Here is a 20,105-nt window from a genome sequence, read left to right on the forward strand (position 1 = left end):
TTTAAGTTATTATGATCTTGATATTTCTTCCCTAAGGCGCTGGTCTCATGTAGCCAGGCTAGGCTTGAACTGGCCATGTAGCTGAGGATGGCTTTGAACACCTTTGTCCTGCATCTCCCAGGTGCTGGGCTTACAGGTGTCTCCCACCGCACCTGGCAGATTAAGTTACTCATGCTGGTACACTACACTCAAATATCACCAGGATGCTTGAACCTTCCAGAAAGAGTTCAAGCCCTACCCGGGGCATCTCAGCTACATCTAGGGGTTACCAGGCATTTCCTGCTGTCTCAGAAACTCCAGAGTGTTAGACTATTCTAGAAATCCCAGTGTAGGGTGCAGAGAACCCAAGCCCCTGAGGGTGTAGCAGATTCCTGGATCCGGGGCCAGAACCCCTTGGAGCCTGACCCTGCGGGACACTGAGAGTCCCTGCTACAGCCGACCATTCACCCTATCCTCTCTGAGATCTCCAACTCCCACTTCCTCTGACGCTGCTGACTCTCTGAGTGCATCGTGTCTCTGCTGCAGGTGCATGGACATCCTGGAGCTGTCAGAGCGGCTGGACCTACAGCGCTTCCATTCGCACACGCTCTCTCTCTACCGCTCAGTGTGCGCCCTAGGCAACAACCGGGTGGCCCACGCTCTGTGCAGCCACGTGGACCAGGCGCAGCTGCTGCACGCCCTGGAGGACGCACACTTGCCAGGTCCTCTGCGCGCGGGCTACTACGACCTCCTCATCAGCATCCACCTGGAAAGCGCCTGCCGCAGCCGCCGCTCCATGCTCTCGGAGTACATCGTGCCCCTCTCGCCGGAGACCCGCGCCATCACGCTCTTCCCGCCCGGACGGAGCGCGGAAGACGGGCCCCGCCGCCATGGCCTGCCTGGCGTCGGCGTCACGACCTCGCTGAGACCTCCACACCATTTCTCACCCCCGTGTTTTGTGGCCGCCTTGCCAGGGGCTGGGGCCGCAGAAGCCCCGGCCCGCCTCAGCCCTGCCATCCCTCTGGAGGCTCTCCGAGACAAGGCGCTAAGAATGTTGGGCGAAGCCGTGCGAGATGGAGGACAGCATGCTCGCGACCCCGTCGGGGGTTCTGTGGAGTTCCAGTTCGTGCCGGTGCTCAAGCTTGTGTCCACCCTCCTGGTAATGGCACCCTCCGGCTTCCCTCCCCCATCCTCCCCCATTCGAAGTTGTGTGGACCAACCTCCCTCTTGTTTACACGTTCTATTACGTTTAAATGTACCCACCATCTACCCGTCGATCGTTCATTTTCCTTTCAATCCAGTCACCTGACTTCTATTTATGTTTCCCCCACTTCCATTGTCCATTCTTCTATTGACCCTTTATTTCATGCTTTGCTTTATCCATATACGCATATGCCATTCAACCATACATATATACATATTTATCCAGTTTTCAGGTGGACCCATCTATCCACCCGCCCATCCTTCAACTTCCACATCTGTTCGCTCACTTATCAACATTCATTTATTTGCTCGTGCATCCACCCGTCTGTCCAAGTCTCTGTTTTATTGCAGTGAAGAGACAACAGGACCAAGGCAACACTTAGAAAAGCAAGCATTTAGTCGGGGCTTGCTTACACTTTCAGAGCGTTAGTCCATGGTCGTCGTAGGGGAAGCAGGCAGCCGTGGTGCTGGAGCAGGAGCTGAGCGCTTTACACTCTGATCCACGGCCGCAGGCAGAGAAACACTGGGTGTGGCGTGGTCTTTCGAAACTTTAAAGCCCACCCCCAGAATCACACTGACTCCAACAAGGCCACGCCCCCCAACAAGGCCACGCCCCCAACAAGGCCACGCCTCCCCAACAAGGCCACGCCTCCTAATCCTTCCCAAACAGTCTATCAGCTGGAGACTAAGGACACAAATTGATGAGCCTATGGGGGACAATCTCATTCAGTCATCACATAGTACAGCCACCTGCCTACCTACACGTCATGCACCCTTATTTCATTCATCCGCCGTCTCTTCTCCCGCCGTTTCTTCATCTCTCTCTCATACACCATGCACTCAGCCCCCTTCAGATCTCTGTGATCCGGTCTATCAATTCATCTAGCCGGCCACTTAATCCTCCTGCCTCCTGGCATCGGGTCCTCTGTCTCCCTGCTCCTCTCTTCTGTATGCTTTCTAACTTCCCTTCCGTACTTCAACCTAGTAGCGTCTTCATGGTAAGAGCTGATGATGGCTGGGACCTGTGTAGACCTTTATCAGATCTTGTCTCAGAGTCACCTATGTTCAGGCTTAGGACAAAGGACACTTGCCTGTAGGGAGTGGTGCTTATGTCTGATGCCATGTAGATGAGACATAGGTGTGGACTGGGGGAGGGGTTAAGGAGTTAAGGAGTTTCTCCTTTGACAATTTCATATATATATGTACATATATATATGTATCTTGATCATGTACAACTCAAATCTCACTGTACTGGGGGATCTTCCCCCCCCCCTTGTTTTTTTATTTTATTGATTTGTTTTTTTATTTTAATTTATTAATTTATTTTTCACATTCCAACCCAAGTTTCCCCTTCCTCTTTTCCTCCCGCTCCCCCCTTCCTCCCTCCTCCCATCTGAGGGTAAGGCCTCCTGTACCAGGGGATCTTAAGGAAATCAGACAGCAAGACGGAGATGGCGTTCTGCCTGTGGGAGGAGCTGTATCAGTCAATGTAGGCATGGTCTTGGCGTGCGTGCGTGCGTGCGTGCATGCGTGTGTGTGTGTGTGTGTGTGTGTGTGTGTGTGTGTGTGTGTGTGTGAAGGAGGTCAGGAGTTTGGGGCTGGGGTGAGACCGTGAGGTCCCGAGGGCCTCTGGGAAGGACTCAGACCCTGTCCTGCAGGTGATGGGCGTCTTCAGCGACGAAGACGTGAAACAGATCCTGAAGATGATTGAGCCTGAGGTGTTCACTGAGGAAGAAGAGGCAGAGGAGGAGGAGGAGGAGGAAGACGAGGAGGAGGAGGAAGACGAGGAGGAGAAAGAGGAGGATGAGGAGGAGGAGGCGCACGAGAAGGAAGATGAGGAAAAGGGGGAGGAGGCGGCAGCTGGAGAGGAGAAGGACGAGCTGGAGGAGGGGCTGCTCCAGATGAAGCTGCCTGAGTCCGTGAAGCTGCAGGTGGGCTCAGAGACACCCAGCCTGGGGGAGCCTGGTGGGCTCAGAGACACCCAGCCTGGGGGAGCCTTGTGGGCTCAGAGACACCCAGCCTGGGGGAGCCTTGTGGGCTCAGAGACACCCAGCCTGGGGGAGCCTGGTGGGCTCAGAGACACCCAGCCTGGCGGAGCCTGGGTCTGCACGTTGTCCGCTGGCAGTGGGGAGCTGTGCCGATGCAGAAGGCACTGGGGTGGTGCTGGCTTGGGGGGATCCCTCTGATTTCCACGTGAGAGGAGGCTTGAGGCCCCAAGCAGATGATGGTGTTTGAACCTGGGCCCCGGAGAGGGAGGAGCAAGCATTGGAAGTTTCAAGGAAGTCCTGATGGTCTCACCACCATGCCTCCTACCGTGTGGTTGTCCCCCCCCCCCAGATGTGCCACCTCCTGGAATATTTCTGTGATCAAGACCTGCAGCACCGCGTGGAGTCCTTGGCGGCCTTTGCAGAGCGCTACGTGGACAAGCTCCAGGCCAACCAACGGGGGCGCTATGGCCTCCTCATGAAAGCCTTCACCATGAGTGCAGCCGAGACTGCAAGGCGCACCCGAGAGTTCCGCTCTCCACCCCAGGAGCAGGTCCTCTGACCTCTAACTCAGCCTGGTCTTACTGTCTGAACCCCAGCCTCAAACTCCCCCGGTCCCAAATGATTGGTGTTGTCACCTTCAAAACTGGCGCATGACCCTCGAGCTCACGTATTAACTTCTTATTCTCATGAACCAGCCACTGAGTCCCCTGAGACTGGTCATGTCCCTTACCTAACCTCTGTCTCTGGTCTCCTGGAGAGAGACTTACAGTTGGATCTGTGACCCTTGACACTGCTCTGAGGTGGAAAGCCTTTATTCTAACGTTTACTCTTTCTCTAGATCAACATGCTATTGCAGTTCAAAAATGGTGCAGATGAGGAAGATTGTCCTCTCCCTGAAGAGATCCGGGAGGATCTGGCTAACTTTCACCAAGACCTGCTGGCACACTGCGGTAAGAGAGTTCAGAGAGCCCTGCCCCCAAACCTTCTTGTGGGACTTCTCCTACAGTTTCAGTAAGATTTGCTGATCTTAAACAGCCATGTAGGGTCTAGGGAGATGGCTCAGTGGTTAAGAGCACCTGCTGTTCTCGAGGACCTGGGTTCGATTCCCAGAATACACATGGTGGCTCACAACCATCTGTAACTCCAGTCTCAGAATGTTCAATGATTTCTGGCCATTTCGGACACCAGACACACATGTGCAAACTTCCATACAGACAAAGCATTCATACAAGTAAAATAAAAATAAACATATCTTTAGGTCAGGAGTAGCGGCACACACCTTTAATCCCAGCACTCGGGAGTCAGAAGCAGGTAGATCTCTGAGACTCTGAGGCCAGCCTGGTCTACAGAGTGAGTTCTAGGACAGCCAGAGCTACATGGTAAGACCCCGTCTTGGCAAAAACAAAACAAAACAAAACCGAAAAACACAGGTGCCATAAAATGGTTGAGTGAGTGAGTGAGTGAGTATATTTACTGTTGAACACAGAGTGAATGGGAGGGTGTGCCTAAATGAATATTTGGGAGGATGAGCATATGGAGAGCTGGCTGTAGGCCAGCGATTGGATGGGTGTGAGAATTGATGGACAGGAGGATGGATGGATGGCCGTCCTTGACATCCCAGCAGGCAAAAGTACCTGCTGCCAAGCTTGACAGCCTGAGCTCAATCCCCAGGACCCGCATTGTCAAAGAAGAGAACCGACTCCCGCAAGCCGTCCTCTGGTCTCCACATGTGTGTCTTGGCATGTGAGCACACACACAGATAGATAACTGATGTAGTAAGACTTTTTAAGAAAAATGGGTGAAAAATTCACTGTGAGAGAGCTGGCTGGCTTGGGAGGCAGATGGCCGTCTTCTGTTGTTTCTGATGAGAGATCATCAACAGTCTTATTGAGGTTCCTTTGTCCGTGATGAGTCATTTTTCTTTGCCCAACTTTCAAGATTTTTGTCTTTGCCTTTCAATGGCTTGGGCTGTTGTAGCGTCTAGTCATGGAGCTCTTTGAGTTGATCTTATTTCATTGAGCTGGAATTTCATTTTTCTTGGAAATGCAAATTAGTATTTTTTAAAAATCAAGATTGGAAAGTCTTGAGCAATTATTTCTTCGGTCTGTTTTGGCCTCCTTCTCTCTCTTCTCTCTGTCTGGGAATCTCATTATGAGTGTATTCCATTTTATCTCTCAGGGACTCTTGCTTTTTTTTCGTTCTTTTATTTTCCTGGTTTTTAGACTAGTAGATCTCTACAGCCTACTGTTAAAAATATCCGGCCTCTGTTACAGATGTGCACATTGCATCCGGCCTCTGTTACAGATGTGCACACTGCATCTGGCCTCTGTTACAGGTGTGCACACTGCATCCGGCCTCTGTTACAGATGTGCACACTGCATCCGGCCTCTGTTACAGATGTGCACACTGCATCCGGCCTCTGTTACAGGTGTGCACACTGCATCCGGCCTCTGTTACAGATGTGCACACTGCATCCGGCCTCTGTTATAGATGTGCACACTGCATCTCACTTCTATTATAGATGTGCACGCTGCATCTTGCCTCTGTTACAGATGTGCACACTGCATCTTGCCTCTGTTACAGATGTGCACACTGCATCTCACTTCTATTATAGATGTGCACACTGCATCCGGCCTCTGTTACAGATGTGCACACTGCATCCTGCCTCTGTTACAGATGTGCACACTGCATCTTGCCTCTGTTACAGATGTGCACACTGCATCTTGCCTCTGTTACAGATGTGCACACTGCATCTCACTTCTGTTACAGGTGTGCACACTGCATCCTGCCTCTGTTACAGATGTGCACACTGCATCCGGCCTCTGTTACAGATGTGCACACTGCATCCGGCCTCTGTTACAGGTGTGCACACTGCATCCTGCCTCTGTTACAGATGTGCACACTGCATCCGGCCTCTGTTACAGATGTGCAGACTGCATCCGGCCTCTGTTACAGATGTGCACACTGCATCCGGCCTCTGTTACAGATGTGCACACTGCATCCGGCCTCTGTTACAGATGTGCACACTGCATCCGGCCTCTGTTACAGATGTGCACACTGCATCCGGCCTCTGTTACAGATGTGCACACTGCATCCGGCCTCTGTTACAGATGTGCACACTGCATCTCACTTCTATTATAGATGTGCACACTGCATCCGGCCTCTGTTACAGATGTGCACACTGCATCCGGCCTCTGTTACAGATGTGCACACTGCATTCGGCCTCTGTTACAGGTGTGCACACTGCATCCAGCCTTCACATGGGTCGTGGGGATTGAACCCAGATCATCGGGCTTATCAAGTGAGAATTTTTACCCACTGAGTCACTCCCTTGCCTCAGCACCCGCTTTCAATGTCACAGTTTCTTTCCCTTAACCACCTCTCTAAGTGATTTTTAAATTTTTAAAAATTCACTTCTAAATTTAAAAATATATGATTGGAAATTGTGTAGTTATTATGGTTTTTTTAAATTAAGTTCTCATGTAGGACAACCTGACCTTGAACTGGACAAGTACCCAAAGGTGACCTTGAAGTCTGTTTTGTTTTTTGTTTTTGAGACAGGGTTTCTCTGTATTGCTTTGGAGGTCCTCCTGGTACTCTCTCTGTAGACCAGGCTGGCCTCGAACTCACAGAGATCCGCCTGCCTCTGCCTCCTGAGTGCTGGGATTAAAGGCGTGCGCCCCAACACCCTGCTAACCTTGAAGTCTTGATCTTCCTGGTTCCACCTCCTGGGTGCTGGGGTGACAGGTGTGCACCACAAATCCAGGTCTATACTTACCGGTGGGGCCCTTTTTATAATATTTACCTCTTTATTAATGTTCTCTACTCAGCCCAGTGCGGTGGTACACACCTTCGATGGCTTATACTGGTACTCAGGAGGCCGAAGCAGGAGGGTCTCTGAAGGTTTGAGGCTAGCCTGAGTTCTATCGGGAGTTCAAGGCCAGTCTGGTCTACACGATTCCATCTCAAAAAAAATCCAACAATTACTTTCCTCATTAATGAAAATAAACAGAGCCAGGCTGGTCAGCACACACCTGTCATTCTAGCTTGGGAGGTGAAAACAGGAAGATCAGGGACTACACTGTATGAGACTGTCTCAGTAAAGCAAACAAGCCCAACAAATAAATGCCAAGTCCTTCACGGAGTGGCTAAACGGGCAAACACATGGACGCCGGAAGAGGAGGGTGACAATTCCAGAGCGCGTGCCTGAGCGGGGAAGAGGAGACTGGGTGGATGAGTGAATGAATTGTCAAGCCCTAGAGGGACATCCTGTGCCTCCTTGACTGCCTCCAGGAATCCAGCTGGAGGGAGAGGAGGAGGAGCCCGAGGAAGAGACCACGCTGGGGAGCCGCCTCATGAGCCTGTTGGAGAAAGTGCGGCTGGTGAAGAAGAAAGAGGAGAAACCCGAGGAGGAGCCAGCAGCTGAGGAGCACAAACCTCGTGAGGACTGAGGACAGGGCGGGGCAGGCGGCTCAAAGCTCGGGAGACTGTGACACGTGTGTGTGTGTGTGTGTGTGTGTGTGTGTGTGTGTGTGTGTGTGCGCGCACTGTACATGAAGGGGAACAAGAGTTGGGGGCCAAAGAGGGTGCTGGGGATGTGGCCCAAATGTCCAGGCTGCAGCTGACTGGGTGGCGGTGTCACCTGCCAGAGCAGTGGTGCCACCAGCCTTGGATGCTCCAGCACCTTGGTGACTTCTGTTTCCTCTCGGTGCTCGTTTGCATTTTCTCTCATAGTGAGATGATTGCCGTGCTGAGGAGTCAGAAAAGCATGACCGCTGTTGGGCGTCACAGTGCAGACTGTGTTAGCCCCCTAGACACAGTCCCTGACACTGATGGAAGTTTGACCCTAAAACTTTTTTTTTGAGAGAAAGTCTCATTATGTAAACTTGGAACTCTCTCTTTGTAAACTAGGCTGGCCTCAAACTCACAGAGATCCTCCTGCCTCTGCCTGCTGAGTGCTGGGATTAAAGGCGTGTGCTACAACAACCTGCCCATTTTTATTATTTGTTCATTGTGTGTGTGTGTGTGTGTGTGTGTGTGCGTGTGTGTGTGTGTGTACGTGTGTGTGTGTGTGTGCGCTCGTGTGCGCTTGAGTACAGGTGGCTGCAAAAGCCAGGGGAGCGAGGAAGGGGGAGATGGAGGGAAGGAGGAAGGGAAGGAGGGCTTGATTTGGGGACAGTAGAAAATTTGTCTGGATCCATGTGCTTGTAGCAGGTAGAAGACATGGCAGTTAGTTGCAGAGAAAGGCCTCCCCTCCTCTGGTTCAAAGACACAGCCTTTTGTCCCAACCCTTCCTCAGAGTCCTTGCAGGAGCTGGTGTCCCACACGGTGGTGCGCTGGGCCCAGGAGGACTTTGTCCAGAGCCCTGAACTGGTCCGTGCCATGTTCAGCCTCCTGCACCGACAGTATGACGGGCTTGGCGAGCTGCTGCGTGCCTTACCCCGGGCCTACACGATCTCTCTGTCCTCGGTGGAGGACACCATGAGCCTGCTGGAGTGCCTGGGCCAGATCCGCTCACTGCTTATTGTGCAGATGGGTCCCCAGGAGGAGAACCTCATGATCCAGAGCATTGGGTGAGTGCCCTCCCTGGCCTGGCTGTCCTGTGAAGGCACCTCCCCATGCTTCCTGTGGTGTCCCTTTGTCCTAACAGCTAACCCTTCTCTCAGCGGCGCTCTGTCACTGTTGGACCCTTGATTCCTTTGCTGCCTCTGAGCTTCCATCACAACAAAGGGGATGGCCATGCCTACCCTGCAGAGTGGCCAAGACGCTTCAGGGGCCTGTGCTTGTAGTAGTAACAAGATAGCAAGTTTAGAGTTGCATTCAGGAAGCCGAGGCAGAGGGTCATGAGTTCCAGGCAATCTTGGGCTACACTGGGAGTTCTTGACCAGCCTGGGATATATAGTGAGACCCTGTCTCAGAATAGTAATCAATATTAATAATCGGGATGGTGAGATGGCTGGGGGGGTAAATAATTATAATTCCAATTCCTGCCTCCCAGAGTGGATATGAGGATGGATGAAGAGCTAGGTGGTGGCTCATACCTGACTCCTCAACACTTGGGAGGCAGGACACAGGAGGATGACCGTGAATTCTAGGCCAGCCTGGGCTGCGTAGTTCCAGGCCAGTCTGAGGTATCAAAGTGTGCCTCAAAACCTAACTAAAACAAAATAAACAAAAAAAGATGGATGAAATTAGATCCTCAAAAGGCACATAGAGAGTGTGGACTGTTGTCACCATGGTGACCGTGGTTCTCTCTGGGTACACTCCCCCCCCCCAGGCTGTACTAACCCCACGCACTCTGCTCACAGGAACATCATGAATAACAAAGTCTTCTACCAGCACCCAAACCTGATGAGAGCGCTGGGTATGCATGAAACCGTCATGGAGGTCATGGTGAACGTCCTTGGGGGTGGCGAGTCAAAGGTGAGGGACCTGGATGGGAGCTGGAGCTCAGACAGGGGACACAGCGCGCAGGCCCTCATAGCTGGCCCTCCCTGCCTACCCTTTGCAGGAGATCCGCTTCCCCAAGATGGTGACAAGCTGCTGCCGGTTCCTCTGCTACTTCTGCCGAATCAGCCGGCAGAACCAGCGCTCCATGTTTGACCACTTGAGCTACCTGCTGGAGAACAGTGGCATTGGCCTGGGTGAGAAACCCCAAAGGCCATAAAGTTATATAACAAGTTTGAGGCCAGCCTGGGCTACATGAGACTCTGTCTCAACAAACAAGCAAGAAACAACAACAAAAACAAAAACTAGGATGCTGGCTCAGACAACCTTGACTGACTCACAGCTCCCAGAAGAGCCGGGGAATAAGGTTCAGTCTCGGACAGCATCGACCCAGAGGCCTTAGAGCCGGGGTCGAGAAAGCACAGAGACCAACTGAGTCACTTGGCCCGTTGTGGAAAAGGGGTGATCAGGAAGGACTCTCCGGAGGAGGTGGCACCAAGACAGGGGCAGGGCTGGAGAGAATGCTCGGTGCTTAAGGGCACTTCTTGCTCTATCAGGAGGACCCGAGTTCAGATCCCAGCTCCCATTTTATCTGACTCACAAGCACCTGTAACGCCAGTCCTGAGGGATCTGGCGCCCCCTTCTGGCCTCCGTGTCCACCTGCGCACACACGGATGCACATACACCTTAAGAAGAGAGATTGGGGAAGACAGTAGTACACCCCAAAGCCCACTCTGATCACCCTTTGTCCCCACAGGCATGCAGGGCTCCACACCCCTGGATGTGGCAGCGGCTTCTGTCATCGACAACAATGAGCTGGCCTTAGCATTACAAGAGCAAGACCTGGAGAAGGTGTGTCAGGGACGAGGCCTGGCCATTCCCGTCTGTGGGGACACATGCTGGCTCTGAGCATCCTGTTCAGACTGAAGTCAGACATCCCAGGGCCCAGCAGAAGGGGGCTAACATGGAAGGAGCAACCAGCAGCCAGTGGCTCCTCCACTCTATACAAGAGGGGCTGGGGACAGGGCTATGGGCTACGCTCCCCTGCTGGGTGGCCTTGGTGCTCGTCACCAAGGGGGCTTTGGAGTTCAGCAACTAAAGCCAGCGGTTCCACTCCCTTGCTGAGTGGCCCGGGAAGGAGACTGGTGTCTTCTGACCTCTGTCACTTAATCTGCTCAGTGAATACATAATCATGATTTCATGGAGTGTTAATGAGATCATCCTTAAAGGCATTTATAAGACAGATGTAATCCCAACACTTGGAGGCAGAGGCAGGTGGACCTCTGTGAGTTCAAGACCAGCCTGGTCTACAGAGCGAGTTCCAGGCTGGAGGGTTTCATAGAGAAACCTTGTTTCAGGGGATGGGGGCTGGAAGGCTGGTTAGAGAAAGGCCCCATTGAGACAGTGAAATCTGAACACAGTTCAGAATGATCTGGGCTGGGCAGCCCGTTAGACCTCCAGGGAGGGACAATACAGAGGCCTGGAGCAGCTGGGAGCCCATTGTGGCTGGGATAGAGACGTGAGGGTGGAGTCCGTGGAGTCACATAGGGCGCTGTAGGCTGGCAGCAAGGATGCTGGATCTTGCCACAAGTGAGACAGAACCAGGGATGGGCATGAAAGGTCAACCTGACTCACGTTCCTGGGGTGGGTTGTGGGTTGGAGGAGAAGGATGCCCAGGAAGGAGACGGCAGGGATGGAGATGAGGCGGGTAAGGCTAGGGTTAGCCTGCTGAAGATCTGGAGGTCCATGGGCCTGAGGAGCTCCGGGAGAGCTGGCCTGAACTGGGGGAGGAGAGTGGTCTCAGGCTGAGCTCCCTTCTGCGTTCCAGGTTGTGTCATACCTGGCAGGCTGTGGCTTACAGAGCTGCCCCATGCTCCTGGCCAAAGGATACCCTGATATCGGATGGAATCCCTGCGGGGGCGAACGCTACCTGGACTTCCTGCGCTTTGCTGTCTTTGTCAATGGTGAGGCAGGATGGGAGGTGCCGGGTCACCCGCTAAAGCCTCCCTCTGGTGACATCCTCACCCTGAGCTGAAGGCTTCCCCAGGGGGGATCCCTTTAAGTGTGTTTGAGGGTCAGTGGGTGCGCTGGGTTCTGGGATTTCGCGGAGTCCCCTCAGGAGCTCTCCTGACCTTCACCAGGTGAAAGCGTGGAAGAGAACGCCAACGTGGTGGTCCGGCTGTTAATCCGGAAGCCTGAGTGCTTCGGCCCCGCCCTGCGGGGTGAGGGCGGCTCAGGGCTGCTGGCTGCCATCGAGGAGGCCATCCGCATCTCTGAGGACCCTGCAAGAGATGGGCCAGGCGTCCGCAGGGACCGGCGACGTGAGCAGTGAGTTCCTGCCCCCTTCTCAGTGTGGGTAGCCTGTGGTAGCCGCCACTGCCGCGTCCCGGATCCGTCCCACCGCCACCGTCTCCTCCACAGCTTCGGTGAGGAGCCTCCTGAGGAAAACCGGGTGCACCTGGGACATGCCATCATGTCCTTCTACGCTGCCTTGATCGACCTGCTGGGACGCTGTGCTCCTGAGATGCATGTGAGCTCTGGGAGGTCGGGTGGGCCGGGCAGGGCCCGCGTGTGAACGGCCAGCCTTCAGCCTCGGCATTTAGGCACTGGGCAGCATTCCCATTGCTCACTGTGGGTGTGGTCCCGGGCTAGGTGGTGGCGCTGGGCACACGCTCATGACCAAAACACCCTTGGGTCCTGGTCCCGTGGAAGCCAGTGGAGGACGGGGTAGGGTGGGAACGGTACTTACAGACGGGTCATTCGAGGAGACTTGAGCCAGGAATGCTGCCACGCTGCTCCCTGTCACACACACCTATGGCCACTGCACTACAGAGACAGGGTACTGGGAGTCGGAGGCCAGCCTACGTTACATAACAGCTGAGTGTGGCAGCACAGGCCTGTCGCCCCAGGACTGGGAAGGTAAAGACCAAAGATCAGAAGTTCAATGTCATTTTTGATTACACACCAAGTTGGAGGCCAGTCTAAGCTATGTGAGACCTTGCCTCAAAAACCAAACAAGGGGCCACTAGCTCCGTGTGTAAAGAAAGAGCCTGCCACCAAGTCTGATGACCTGATTTTGGTCACCAGGACCCACGTGGTAGGGGAAAACTCTCATTAGTTGTGCTCCGATCTCCACACACATCATAACATGTGTGCCCCCCCAATAAACGGAAATAAACAGCCAGGCATGGGGATGCATGCCTTAAGAGGCAGAGGCAGGTGGATCTCTGAGTTCCAGGCCAGCCTGGGCTACATAGTGAGTTCCAGGACAGCCAGGGCTACATAACAAAGAGATCCTGTCTAAAAATGAAAATAAAACACCCCCTCTGAAAAAAAGTAACAATGGCCAGCAAAGTGGCGTCACCAGGGCCAGACAAGTTAACGGGAACAACGAGCTTCAGGTCCAGTGAGGGACTCAGTCTCAGAAAACAAGGGAAGATGGATAGAGAAAGACACCTGACATCGACCTTTGACCTTCACCCCGGGGATAGAGGGGCAAGTGCACATACATGCATACACACATGTGCACAGACATACATGCGTACACACATGTGCCTCCACATATACACATGCACATGTGCACACAACACACACACACACACACACAAAGGAGGCTGCTTTACCGTCAGCGTGTCAGAAATGGTTGGAATAGAACAATTCCCAAATGCAGCACAGTGGTCTGATGATACACACGCCCATTCATTCCCCTGTCCGCCGTATCCAGCTGATCCAAGCGGGAAAGGGCGAGGCCCTGAGAATCCGTGCCATCCTCCGGTCCCTTGTGCCCTTGGAGGACCTCGTGGGCATCATCAGCCTCCCGCTACAGATCCCCACCCTGGGCAAAGGTAGGCGGGGGCAGGGCACGTTGGAGGAGCGAGCGGGAAGGAAGCACAGACCAACAGCCCACCCTCCTTGCCCATAGACGGGGCTCTGGTACAGCCAAAGATGTCTGCATCCTTCGTGCCTGACCACAAGGCATCCATGGTGCTTTTCCTGGACCGAGTGTACGGCATTGAGAACCAGGACTTCTTGCTCCACGTGCTGGATGTGGGGTTCCTTCCTGACATGAGGGCAGCTGCCTCGCTGGACACGGTGAGCAGCCTCCCCCCCCAAACTAGTCACCCGCATGCCTCCACACAAGACGTGTATAACAGGCTGGGAGACAGCATCAGCAGAACTGGGGTTTCCCGAGATCACCTCCACCTTTGTGATGGAAACCAAAACCTATGAAGAACTGTTTTGCCCAAGGGTGGGTGGGAATCCCCAATACCTTCAGTAACGAGAGAGTGCCGGCAGGGTGTAGGGATACACGCCTTTAATCTAGCGTCAGAGAGATGCAGGCCAGAGGACAGTGAGTTCCCTGGGCTACAGTCGATTCTGCCTTGAAAAACCAAAGCAGAACTGGGTGCGGTGATGCGCGCCTTTAACCCCAGCACTCAGGAGGCAGGCACAGGTCCACCAATGTAGCCAGCCTGGCCTATATAGCAAGTTCTAGACATGGCAAGTTGTAGGCCAGCCAGGACTACATAATGAGACCCTGTCTCAAAACTAAAAGCCAAAGCAACAGCAAAACAAAACAAAACAAAAAAACAAACAAACTGGGCATGCCTGTAATCCGAGCACTTGGGAAGTAGAGGCAGAATGACCAGCAGTTCCAAGCTAGCCTGGGCTACATGAGATCCTGTGCAAAAGGTTGACATTGCAGAACAGCTAAATCGGAGTCATGGGTTTCTGTATCAGTTCCTGGTTTGTGTGTGGGGGGTGAAGGGGAGAGAGAGAGAGAGCAAGGGAGGGGGAGAGAGAGAGGGACAGAGAGAGAGGGACAGAGAGAGAGAGAGAGAGAGAGAGAGAGAGAGAGAGAGAGAGAGAGATTTATTACTTATTACCCAGGTACTAAGGATGTGGGTACAAACCTGGAGGAGTGAGATGTAGCCGACAGAGTGATTAGAAACCTGGGTACCAAGGCAACGCCAGGCATACGCAGCGGGCTTGATGGCTTCCCCCGTATCCCAGGCTACTTTCAGCACCACGGAGATGGCGCTGGCGCTGAACCGCTACCTGTGCCTGGCGGTGCTGCCGCTCATCACCAAGTGCGCGCCGCTCTTTGCCGGCACCGAGCACCGCGCCATCATGGTGGACTCCATGCTGCACACGGTGTACCGCCTGTCGCGTGGCCGCTCGCTCACCAAGGCACAGCGGGATGTCATCGAAGACTGCCTCATGGCGCTCTGCAGGTGAGGCGAGGTCGCATGGATGGAGGATGGGCGGGGCCGCAAGGCGGGGTCTCGCGTGATACCTCTGCCCCACTCTGGGCGTGTCATCCTCAGGTACATCCGCCCGTCCATGCTACAGCACCTGCTTCGACGCCTGGTGTTCGACGTGCCCATCCTCAACGAGTTCGCCAAGATGCCACTCAAGGTGAGGGTGGTCCTCAGCGGGACTTTGTCCTTTTCTCACTCACAGTGGGCTCGCTCGTATTAGCTACACCAACCACAGCGAACCCTGAGGAATCCAACTAGCATCCTCGTTTGCCGGCTAGGATTCCCATGACATTTGCACTGCGTCATTGGCGCTGCTAACATTCCCTAATTGCCGCTTAATTTGCCTAACTAAGTAAGCAAGCCCCCGCCTAAATTAACATATATCTTCATGGGCGCACTAGTTTCCCTAATTAGCATTTTTTTCGCATGCCCAGACCACCAGCCTTCCAGTATTCAAATGAGTGCGTTTATTTGAATAAACAGTACCATAGCCGTTCTGAATATTTGCATACTGCCTCTCCCACTGTTTCATTTGCATGCTAATTTGCATAAGGAGCTACCCACCCCCAACTTACACTGCCTTGCATAAGATGCCTAAATTAGCCCCAACTCCACGTTGCATAGTGGGTAGTGGAGGCCTTTTTGATTACCATATATTTGCATGGGGCGCTGCCTGTTTCTATTTGACACGCTAATTTGCATAAGCACAGATCATCCCATTAGTGAGCACACAACTCTACCAGGAGACCGTCAGCTTGCCTATTTCTGTAGAAACAACAGACAAACCCAGACGTACTGTAATGCCCATCCTGGCTCTCATTGAGAATACTAACTCTGCATAAAGAGCTATGGAGGACCATTCTCTGCTAAGCAGACCATCCTTCCCTCATTAGCATCTCATTTGCAAGCGCTGACATGCTCGCTCTGCCTCCCGGGGCCTCCACTGGCGGCCCTCTGCTTAGGCCTCCCTTTGCTCTCTTGCTCCCAGCTCCTGACCAACCACTATGAGCGCTGCTGGAAGTACTACTGCCTTCCCACAGGCTGGGCCAACTTCGGGGTCACCTCTGAGGAAGAGCTGCACCTCACACGCAAGCTCTTCTGGGGCATCTTTGACTCTCTGGCGCATAAGGTCTGGGCACCCATGGGATCTCAGAGGAGCCCGTAGGAGGGTTTGGGGGTTCAAGCTTGAAGATCTGGAATGAAATCCTTATTGGGTGTGGCGACACACCCCTGTAATCCCAGGAGTTAGTGGAAGCGGGAGGATTAGGAATTCAAAGTTATTCTTGGATTACAAATCTCCAGTGTAAGGACAGCCTGGCTACATGAGACCTTGTCTAAAAGGAAAGTAAGCAGGGGCTGGAGAGAGGGCTCGCAGGTTAAGAGCGCTGGCTGCTCTTCCAGAGGTCCTGAGTTCAATTCCCAGCACCCACATGGTGGCTCACAACCATCTACAATTCAGTCTGGTGCCCTCTGCTGGCATGTAGGCAGAACACTGCATATGTGATAAATAAATCATAAAAAAAGAAAAAGAAAGAAAAGAAGCAAAACAGAGGGAAAAGAGGCCTGGGCTGTAGGGAGAGTGACTGGCAGATTTGTGGGCTCAGAGAGGGGAGTTGAAGGCTGGGGACAGCTGGAGGGTGAGTTGGGGACGGTAGCATTAGGGGCTAAGTGACGCCTGCATGGTCCTCCCTTCCATCCCCGGCTCCCTCAGAAATACGACCAGGAGCTCTACCGGATGGCCATGCCCTGTCTGTGTGCCATTGCTGGGGCGCTGCCCCCCGACTACGTAGACGCCTCATACTCATCCAAGACAGAGAAAAAAGCCACCGTGGACGCTGAAGGCAACTTTGATCCCCGGCCTGTGGAGACCCTCAAGTGAGGCCTGGGGACAGGCAGCAGTGGGGTTAGGCTGGATGAGGGAAGACTCCGGAGAGAGGGGAGAGCCCCACCCCAACACTTGGCGCCCCGTGTCCACTTACAGTGTCATTATCCCAGAGAAGCTGGACTCCTTCATTAACAAGTTTGCAGAGTACACCCACGAGAAGTGGGCCTTCGACAAGGTAAACACGGGGTGCTCGCCCCGCATCCTCTCTGAGACCCGCGACCATCCCTAGGACCCTCACTTCTCTCTGAGAGCCCTCGGTCCCTGCAGGGCACCCCCACCACTCTGCTGCCCACCTGTCACCCCACCCCCACCTCCAGATTCAGAACAACTGGTCCTATGGCGAGAACGCGGATGAAGACTTGAAGACCCACCCCATGCTGAGACCCTACAAGACCTTTTCAGAGAAGGTGACCAAACCTCAGGGCCTGAGGTCAGAGGTCAGGATGAAACTCCAAAACCTAGGGGCCTGGGAAGGAGTGAGACTCCTCATAGGTTGGTATCTGGTCATGGATTTTGCCTTCTCTCAAGACTGGATGCTGTCTCTGGAGGACCCCAGAACCATCATGGCCCTTCTCTTAGAAAACCCTTGGTAGCAAGCCTCTCTGAGGCTCTTGGAACACATGGGACCGTGTTGGAGACACTTGTTTCCAGAGGACATTAGAGTCCTGGGTTCCAATCCTTACTGTGCCATTCTCTACTGCCTAGCCCCTGGTGGGGGTTCTCCCCGTAGAGCCTGTAGAGACCAGGGAAGCTGAAGGGGCCTCCCTTCTGGTCCCATTCCACCAACTCTGCTTCTGCTGTCTACCCCAGGACAAAGAGATTTACCGCTGGCCCATCAAGGAGTCCCTGAAGGCCATGATTGCCTGGGAGTGGACGGTGGAGAAGGCCAGGGAAGGTGAGGAGGAAAAGACAGAGAAGAAAAAGACGAGAAAGATATCCCAAACTGCCCAGGTGAGCTTGCATGGGGGGGGGGTGCAGGTCTGAGCAAGGGGAGGGGCCAGGAAGGGTGGGGGGTGAGGTGGTTATGAAGGGGTGGCGGGGTGGCTGGGATGAAATGAGGCAGAGGGGGGTTAGTCAGGAGGAGCAGCCCTGAGCAGAAATCTCAGCACCAAACTGACAGCCACTGACAGTCTGAGGAAGTAAAGGGCAGACAAGAGTTGCTTGGAAGCCGGGCGTTGGTGGTGCACGCCTTTAATCCCAGCACTCGGGAGGCAGAGGCAGGCGGATCTCTGTGAGTTCGAGGCCAGCCTGGTCTACAGAGCGAATTCCAGGACAGCCTCCAAGGCCACAGAGAAACCCTGTCTCGAAAAACCAGCAAAAAAAAAAAAAAAAAAAAAAACAACAACAAAAAAAGAGTTGCTTGGAGACCGGGCCTAAAGGGCTAGCTCAGGGAAGCGCTCCTCGGGAGCCAGGGTCAGAGCTAACTGAGTTTCCCGCTCCCCCTCGCCCTCTCAGACATACGACCCTCGAGAAGGCTACAACCCCCAGCCCCCAGACCTCAGCGGGGTTACACTGTCCCGGGAGCTGCAGGTGAGAGCTCCGGCCCTTTATCTGGGAAGCACAGGGCGGCCTGAAGCTGGTCCCTGACTCTGCGTCTGCTTCCAGGCCATGGCCGAGCAGCTGGCGGAAAACTACCACAACACGTGGGGGCGGAAGAAGAAGCAAGAGCTGGAAGCCAAAGGTGGGGCCACCCATCCCTCCCCACCGCTGGCCTCCTCCTCCCCTCTTCAGCCCCACTTTCTAGGTCCTGCGGTCACCGAGCCTCGGTTAGCATCCGGGCTTCATGTCGTTCCTGAATCACAGGGGTTTCTCCGCCCCTGATTTCTAATCTTTGCCGTTCCCAGGAGGGGGATCCCATCCCCTGCTGGTCCCTTACGACACGCTAACGGCCAAGGAAAAGGCACGGGACCGAGAGAAGGCCCAGGAGCTGCTCAAGTTCCTGCAGATGAATGGCTACGCTGTCACCAGGCACGTGAGCGGACACACACACACACACACACACACACACACACACACACACACACACAGCCCTGGAAGGAAGGCGATTTGGGGGTGGGGCTTGGGAGCAAAGGCGGGGCCATGAACAAGCTAAAGGTTGGAGCTGAGAACCACAGGGCCGCTGCAAGGGCGCCCTCTGGGGGCGGGGGCGGGACTAGCCCGAAGAGATGCTAAAGAGCGTGGCCTCTGACTGGAGACAAGGCTACAAAGAGGAGGCCGCGGGCATGGAGCATGGGGAAGCAAGAGTCGGAAAACAACCTGAAATGAGGAAGACGCCCGCAGAGGAAGGGCCCGGGGGAAGGACCCGCGAGTGGGCAGCATACACAGGCTGTCTGTCCACCAAGGTGTGCGAAACAGGGCGGGCCAGTGTTTGAGCTGACCCCTCTGTGTCTCCGTGCAGAGGCCTTAAGGACATGGAACTGGACACGTCTTCCATTGAGAAGCGGTTCGCCTTCGGCTTCCTGCAGCAGCTGTTGCGCTGGATGGACATCTCCCAGGAGTTCATCGCCCATCTGGGTAGGGAGAATTCCCTCCCTGCTTTCCATGTTATCTGTAACGACGCACCTGGGGCACCAGGTCGCCCGCTTCCCCCCCAGCTAGCGTTTGCTGAGCATCAGTCACGGACCAGACTCGGCTTTGGATGATGGGGATGGATTACAGGGAGCAAGACAGAGGCCTTGGGAATCCGCATCCCTGCTCTGGAGTCAGTTAGAATCACATAACTGAGCCGTGTGTTCTAGGAAGCATCCAGTGTTGGAGGAAGAGAGGATAAGGACCAGGGAACGAGGCAGAGGGAGTGTGGTGCCAGCTGTCATTTAAATAGGGGATCCAGGGGGCTGGAGGGATGGCTCAGCGGTTAAGAGCACTGACTGCTCTTCCAGAGGTCCTGAGTTCAATTCCCAGCAACCACATGGTGGCTCACAACCATCTACAATTCAATCTGGTGCCCTCTTCTGGTAGAACACTGTATATGTAATAAATAAATCTAAAAAAAAAAAGATAACTTTAAAAAAATAAATAGGGGATCCAAGGAAGAAACGGGTGACACTATGACATTTCTGCCGAGGCTCCAGGGGCAACGGGGGGCATCTGGAGGGTGTCCCAGAAAACAGCTTGTGAGGCCCCCTTGTCTCAGGCCGGAGCGGAGTGCCTACAGGGACGGAGTTAGGACGTGGAGTGAGGCCAGCTGGGCTTCGTGGGTAGGTGGGGGTGAGAGCTTGTCCTGTGGACAGAGATGGAGCCACAGGAGGGCTCTGAGCGGGGACCTAGCTCAGGTGGTCAGAGGCTCTCTGCCTTGACTGTGGCCGGAACAGGTATGAAAGGGAGAGAGAGAGAGAGAGAGAG

General features: G+C 54.1%; 1 protein-coding gene across 1 annotated transcript in view; it reads left to right on the forward strand.

The window, feature by feature from the left end:
- The window catches only part of Ryr1 (ryanodine receptor 1), a 126,929-nt gene that overhangs the window by 43,215 nt on the left and 63,609 nt on the right, over positions 1-20,105 (forward strand). Inside the window, 25 exon segments of the mRNA XM_040734565.1 lie at positions 526-1,138; positions 2,841-3,113; positions 3,520-3,720; positions 4,009-4,120; positions 7,464-7,610; positions 8,470-8,743; positions 9,479-9,593; positions 9,682-9,814; positions 10,375-10,469; positions 11,446-11,581; positions 11,759-11,945; positions 12,039-12,147; positions 13,342-13,462; positions 13,540-13,709; positions 14,631-14,851; positions 14,945-15,035; positions 15,867-16,007; positions 16,590-16,753; positions 16,860-16,938; positions 17,081-17,170; positions 17,574-17,714; positions 18,219-18,293; positions 18,369-18,444; positions 18,608-18,731; positions 19,162-19,277. Of these exon segments, the coding sequence (XP_040590499.1) occupies positions 526-1,138; positions 2,841-3,113; positions 3,520-3,720; positions 4,009-4,120; positions 7,464-7,610; positions 8,470-8,743; positions 9,479-9,593; positions 9,682-9,814; positions 10,375-10,469; positions 11,446-11,581; positions 11,759-11,945; positions 12,039-12,147; positions 13,342-13,462; positions 13,540-13,709; positions 14,631-14,851; positions 14,945-15,035; positions 15,867-16,007; positions 16,590-16,753; positions 16,860-16,938; positions 17,081-17,170; positions 17,574-17,714; positions 18,219-18,293; positions 18,369-18,444; positions 18,608-18,731; positions 19,162-19,277 (4,004 nt within the window).

This window comes from Mesocricetus auratus, unplaced genomic scaffold (assembly GCF_017639785.1).
Source record: "Mesocricetus auratus isolate SY011 unplaced genomic scaffold, BCM_Maur_2.0 Super-Scaffold_100038, whole genome shotgun sequence".
Taxonomy (NCBI): domain Eukaryota; kingdom Metazoa; phylum Chordata; class Mammalia; order Rodentia; family Cricetidae; genus Mesocricetus; species Mesocricetus auratus.